General features: G+C 30.3%; 1 protein-coding gene across 1 annotated transcript; it reads right to left on the bottom strand.

Moving 5' to 3' along the window:
* Positions 1–1127: 1127 nt before the first annotated feature.
* On the bottom strand, positions 1128–2736 carry LOC132628449 (uncharacterized). Its single transcript, XM_060344229.1, has 4 exons — positions 2451–2736; positions 1811–2278; positions 1668–1729; positions 1128–1562 (listed from the first exon to the last, which is right to left on the bottom strand). Exons 1-4 carry the CDS (start codon positions 2734–2736, stop codon positions 1128–1130), a joined length of 1251 nt encoding a protein of 416 aa, XP_060200212.1.
* Between the last annotated feature and the right edge of the window lie 4749 nt (positions 2737–7485).

The following is a 7485-nucleotide window of genomic DNA, read 5'->3' as shown; positions in this document are numbered from 1 at the left end:
GATCCACCATATTTGTTTTCTAACACACAAAATATACAGTATCCATAATATACGCATGTTTTCACATGAAGTATATAAACAACATTAAATCAATGATCCACCAAATTTGATCTTCTAATACACAAAATATACAATATCCATACATATTTCATACATTATTTATACAATAATGATACAGTAAACAAATAAAATTCTACCAACTGAAGTTTTATACATTATTGATACACTAAACAATATATTTATAGATCATGAAATGTGTTATATATATATATATATATATATATATATATATATATATATATATATATATATATATATATATATATATATATATATATAAGAAACGTGTTATGTCATTGAATGAAAAAAAATCTTTTTACTGTATCAATATAGTATAAATAATGTATGCATATATATATATATATATATATATATATATATATATATATATATATATATATGAAACGTGTTATGTTTCATGCATTATATATATATATATATGTTTCATACATTATTTATACAATAATAAAATTCTACCAACTGCAGTTTTATACATTATTGACACACTAAACAATATAAGATTTATACATTATGAAACATGTTATATATATATATATATATATATATATATATATATATATAACGTGTTATCCTTCATCTATATATGAAACGTGTTATGTGATATATTATTTATACAATATTGATACACTAAACAACTAAAGTTCTACCAATTGAAGAGTTATACAATATTGAGTTGTTAAATAGAATGCCATGATATTTCATGGTTTTAATACAAATTTTATAGTCAAGCTATTTCATACAGTTAACTCATTGAATAATATCTGATACATAAATATGAAAAAAAAAACCTCCAACAAATTACATTGAAAAATAATTTTATTACTGCAATCAACATGGAACAAAAATAAAATAAATTCCAGCCATGAACAACCAGTGCAACTTGCCATATTCAAGTGTATGTCAGATAAAATAAAAAATAATTTCTTGTTAGCCATATTCATATAGACAATGCAGCATCAAAATAAATTTAGAACTTATAAAGTAATGAGTGTCTACTAACAGTGAATGTAAAAAAATAAGAAAATCTGGCTATATGAAATTTAATTTCATTTGGGCAAATTGCTACATGTCTTCTTGTTGTGCCCCTCTATGCCATACTTGCTACATGTCATCTTTGCCCTCTTAAATTTCACCTCATCAAAAGATTTCATTCTCTTCAACGATGGCCTCCCTGGAGGTCTTTTAGAATCTGGTGGTAAAACAATTTGTTCCAACACATCTAATGGTATCTCCCATGTACTCTTGCATGGAAGAGGTTCCACTGGTATGGCATCTATATCTTTGAAATTTTTATTGCTGTAGTAGGCAGAGCAGTAGTCCTCTCCATGTTGGTGTTTGTACATTATAGCAGCCACAGCATGTCCACATGGTATCTCATCAAGTTGAAACCTTCCACAACTACAAATCCTACTTTGAAGACACACACTAAATCTCTTCATACCATCTGTCACTATATGTAGGAATTCAATGGAAGCCCTTACCTACCATGAAAAAATTGGTTCACAATTTAAATTCAGAAATTTAACAAAAAAACATACAACATAAATACATAAATCATACCCCATTCATACAGTTTACACACTTACAGTCATGCGGTGTGATAATTCCTTGTTATCCTCATAAGCTTCATTGTACACGTTAGTAAGATCTGTGAATGTATTTCTCCCTTCTTCACTGTGTTTTTCATTCCTAGTTTCAATCTATTGTCTCATGTAATCCATTAATTTACAGACTGGAAATTCTCTAGCTTTGGCAATACTGTTGTTTATAGATTCAACAATGTTAGAAGTCAACGTCCATGTCCTCTTCACTGTTGCATGTATCCAAGACCATTTATGATATCCACTATCAAATAAGGATACACCCAACTTCTTATCTATTGTGTCCAGCCTTCCCATGAGTTCACTAAATTCTTGAAGAGTGTATGCCTTAGCTAATGCAAAGTATAGTTTCCTGACCTGTTCTTGATTTCCCCTACATTTCTTAAGTAAATTATTCCACAAATGCCAAATACATACATAACGAGTCAGCTCGGGATATACTAATGTAGAAGCTTTCCATATACTATCATGTCTATCTGATACAATGCACATATTCTCCCTTTCACCAAAATCTTTCCTAAATCTCTCAAAGAACCATGTCCAAGATGCATCATTCTCAGAATCAACTATTGCATATGCTAATGGTAGTATACTACCTGTTTTTATATAAAAATTATACGCAATCAATACGTTCATATATAATTGAAATTTAAGCATAAAAAAAAATATACAAACCTCCTGGATCTAATGTGCTTGATATTAAGCATAGTTCCTTTGTAAGTTAATTTTAGAAGGGTGCCGTCAACAACTACTATAGGCCTAAAATACTCCCATCCCTAATACAAGGTTCCAATACTACAAATGCATACAAGAAACGGTCTTCCGCTGTTTTTTTCAAACTAACAACTGACCCCGGATATGTCTTTTCCAGGATGTAAAAGTAGCTGGGTAACTTATTGTATGATTCAGTTGGATCCCCTCGCAATATGTTTAATGCCTTTTCCTTGGCTCTATAAGCTTGCATGTAAGTCATTGTTAAACCATGTTGTTTCCTCATATCTGATGTTATATCCTTTGGTGTGCATGCTCTTTTTGGATCTTCATACTTATCCATTATCATAATTTCAACAACCCCAGTAGTTGCTTGACGTCTTGAATAAATCCTATCATTTAATGAGCATGAATGTTGTTCACAAAATGATGTAATTTTGAAAAGCCCTGAATCATTCAAACTTGACAATTTAAAACACTAAGAGCAATTGTCCGCAGGGCACTCAAGACAATAGCTATTGTTGGAAGAAAGAAAAAAAATTAGAAACAGAGTTTATATAAAGTTTTCATACATATATCATACAACAATCCTAAACTTATTAAATAACTGAAAGGATTGTTTAAAAGTTATATCTTACATATTATTCAACATATTGAAATAACATTAATTTTCATACCTTTTAGAACTAGATTTTCCAACCCGAAATCGGAATTGCTTCGAAAAGACGTGGTTCTTCATAACCGCAACAACTGTTTCCTTGTCCTTATAAATATGTTTTTCCGCGACAAATTCATATTGGTTGTCGCTTATAATTCCATTTCCTTCGCATTCCACAGCCTCAAAATCAACACTGGAACCATGGCATTCAGCTGAAGAGTTTTTCCATTATGTGAAGGTACAGATTGTATAGAATTCGAACTGCTGCCTCCATCGTGATGGATTTCAATTAAATCCAAAGCTACATCCCTCAATGTAATACATCAAGGATACTTACTGAAGAAGTTTTTGTTTTCCTTTTTCTGGTCTAAATGTACATGGACACCCATATCGTTGTGTATGGTCATTGGCGAGCATCTGTCACTAACAATGTTATTTAATCTCCAATCCTTGAACTGTTGTATCTATTCCTAGTTGAGCAGCAATCACTGTGACCAAACCACTAAACTTTGATTTGGAATCGTATAATATTCCTTCAACTTTAAAATTTACGTATCTACCTGTCAAAAATTAAAAGAAAATACACATTATATGAACGACGATTATGATACAAATATAATACAAAATGCATACATAGTAACGACACATTACATAATCAAATATATACATATTAGATTCATCATTCATACATATTTTATACACAACTATACATATTATATGGTTTTGAACTGCAAAAAAAAAAAAAAAAAAACTCAACATTAACATATGAACTCCTGATGCATCCCATCTTCCATTGTGTTGTACCATTATTGAATGAATTGTGTCATCTGCCATTGAAACATACGAAATTTTTGATCCGAAACTTTGATATTGAACGTTTATGAATTCTGAAATTTTCAACTACAGTTAAATGAATTTTCAAGCCTCTTCAACTGTGATGGGGAGAATATGGTTTCTATTTAAAATTGTCGTGGATTGCTGAAATCGGGGAGAAAAAATAGGGGAGAAAAATATGGGGAGCAAGATACTAAACGGTTACACTGTGATCGTTGGATTTTGTTGTACTGTATATTAACTTCTTTTACTGTATGTGTTATTTTGTATAGGGTTTGTAAGTTTTCTAATGTTATTTTTTGCAAACTTGAAAGTATTGGTATTTTTTGTAAATATACCCTCTCTCTCTCTCTCTCTCTCTATATATATATATATATATATATATATATATATATATATATATATATATAACTGTTGTAGCCCGTCAATCTTAATCTCATTAAAAAGGACCTAAAAGTGGTTAGCCCGGATCATTTTTACACAACTAGCTGAACATATTGGGCTACTCTCCAACTTCATCCCAAATATACCTACCTTTAGCCCAAGTGCCCAACACAGAAATCACTATTGAATTTTCAATGAAATTATATATGGGCCACAAAATGAAATGCTCACAAAGAAATAGCAGCAAGTTTAATCTTAAAACTGAGTTTGGGATTTGATAGCTTTCCAGGTCACTAATATTCCTTCAATTATAATATTTTTCACTACATATTAATACATTATCAAGTGTTTGGATAAATTACCCCTTTATATTATTTTGAAACCGCTGACGAAGTTTAGCATATAAGAAGTCCTTTTGCAATTCCATGCTAAGTGTAGTGATTATATTTCTTTGTCTTATTTTTACAAGTACTTTATCCTAGAAAATCATCTTTTTCACCAGTTTATCTTAAGGTCTTGAGTCTTGACATTGATCGAATCAAATTATAGAGTAGTCAAGTCAAAAAGAGCTCCTGTTTTTCTCTTTCAATTGTTTTCAAAGTAATTATTATTACAGAGTATCTTTTACCATTTCTTTCTTCATCCATAAAAAGGAATTGAAGAGGTACAGAAAAAAATGACATGCAAATAAACGCAATAATGAGAAACAATATGGATGTGATAAATAACACTTCCAACCGGGCTTGATTTCCTTTCTCAATGACATAACTAAACAAAATCTCCAAAAAAAAAAAAAAAAAAACAAAAAAAAAACAAAAAAAAACATAAAATTAATATCACTATCATAGCTTCATTATAGTTGTTTTATATTTGATTTTTTCGTATCCAGCTTGATAAATACAGAAACACCTAACATCATGTGGGGACTAGAATTAAATAATTTTGTTTGGATGAAGAGGAGCAATAATTGTGCCATTAGTTTAGTGGTTATCACTGGTTGCTCGTGTAGTTTACATCTGAGATGGACCAGCACTAATATGCTTAAGCAATTTTGTTGTTTTCATATTTATTGATAGAAAATATCTCATTGATTCTACTTCTACAGATTCTAATATTTTGGGATATAGAATAAAATCGTGGCTCGAACTATATATAAATATATGATAAATTCACACACATTGCTATGAAGCAATTATGATTGGAATAATACATCTACATTCACTGATTTAAATTCGCAGTTCATCTTTGCTTATCTTATTAATAAAATCAAAACCATTGCATAGAACTCGTAACTACGGTTAAATTTATAACCTCTTAATCACTGAATTACCTATAAAAATCTCAAGTTAATGATTAAGAATGTAAATTTTAAACTTAACCTACATGCCTCAGAATTAGTAGAATTAATAGATTTTGTTCGAATGAAGGCCCTCTTAGATCAATAAGTTTTACATGAAAATAACCCTTTTGTGTTGATTATCAGAAAGCCAAAAAGTTTATTCTCTAACTATATGTAATTACTTATACTTCACTTAAGATGAAATAACTACAGAAACAAGCTTAAAATTAACTTACAAGTGCAAATTCTTGATAAATAATTGGTAGGAAGAAACATAATTGAAGCTAAGCTAATTAAAATTAATGATTGTCACGTGGTATACTTGTAACTAGAGATAAAGCACGTGGTTTACAAAAGATTTCAATAATTAGAAGGTAAATTTCCTCACGTCAGACTGTACATCAAATGTATCTCATATGATAGAACATGGCATTTATATAGAGGATTAGGCAAGCATTGACCACTACAAAGGATCTCCAACTCAACACATTTTATTTTCTCTGTCCTTAAATTATTTAGAAAAATCGTTCCAATTGTTCTTACTTGAGCAAACTTGAGAGTGGAATGAATAGATTCAATTAGGAGTGTCAAAATATAAAAAGTAGAAACACGTGAAAAACAAGGAGAATCAACATAAAATGTATTATATATATACAAAACTAAAATTTTGATCTAAATAAATAGAGTAATTTTTCAACGAAGAGACATCAATGATACCCCTGAGCAGAGTCCGGAGCCTAAAGGGTATAAAAATACACGGTATTTATCAAAAGGGGATGACCAAAAATTTATATACCAAAAGGGGTATATCGTGGATCAGCCCACGATATACCCCAAATTTTTTTTGCCGCTGTCAGAACCATCAACGAAAAAAAAAAACTTTAGAGGTATAACGTGGACTGATCCACGTTATACAATATATTTTGTATAACGTGGACTGATCCACGTTATACAAAATATATTGTATAACGTGGATCAGTCCACGTTATACCTCTAAATTTTTTTTTTTTTGCGAGCACTAAAAAAAAAATTTTGGTAAACTTTTTGCAACACTTAGTGTGTTTTTTCATACTTTGACCAATGATTAATCGTATGTGAAGACTCCGAGACATCAATATTTTATATAGAACCTGATATCTTTTCTGCGTACAATAATGTAGGCTCAATACATCAAGGATACGTAGACGTTCGGATCGTCATTTTAGAGGTTGAAAAGGTGCCCGAAGTAAGTTTTGTTTGAAAAAACTTAGTGTTTTTTCATATTTTGACCAATGATTAGTCGTGTGTGAAGACTCCGAAACGTCAATATTTTATATAGAACTTGATATTTTTTCTGCGTACAATAATGTAGGCTCAATACATCAAGGATACGTAGACGTTCGGATAGTCATTTTAGGGGTTGAAAAGGTACCCGAAGTAAATTTTGTTTAAGGTTTAAGTGTTTTATTTTTTAAAGTTTTGATTTAAGCGTGTTATTTTTTAATCACGACATAACTTTATTTTGAATATAAATATAATTCTAAAAAATATAGGGAGAAAAACTAGTTGTAAAGTGGTCAAACTTTAGATGGTCATAACTTTGCACTTAGACGTCCGTTTTACGCGTTTTTTTTTTAACTTGCGTTTTTTTCCGAGATCTATGCGGACAAACTGCCTTGAGGCGGTTTGGCCGAGCTGATTTTAAAAAAAAAACACCTTTTATCCCATTCAATTTCAATTTTCCCCCAAATTGGCCTGAAATTTTCAGTTTTATTTACTTATAAGATGATGATACGCAATAGATTTCAACGTAAAAATCCCGGGGTAATGTAGCTGTGAATGTCAATTTCACTTCTGCGGTTTCAATTTTTGAAAATAAAGCTGACTAATTTTCTCGA

This window comes from Lycium barbarum, chromosome 2 (genome assembly GCF_019175385.1).
Source record: "Lycium barbarum isolate Lr01 chromosome 2, ASM1917538v2, whole genome shotgun sequence".
NCBI classification, from domain to species: domain Eukaryota; kingdom Viridiplantae; phylum Streptophyta; class Magnoliopsida; order Solanales; family Solanaceae; genus Lycium; species Lycium barbarum.
Note: the sequence above shows the minus strand (reverse complement) of the source record. Positions and strands in the feature narration are given on the sequence as shown.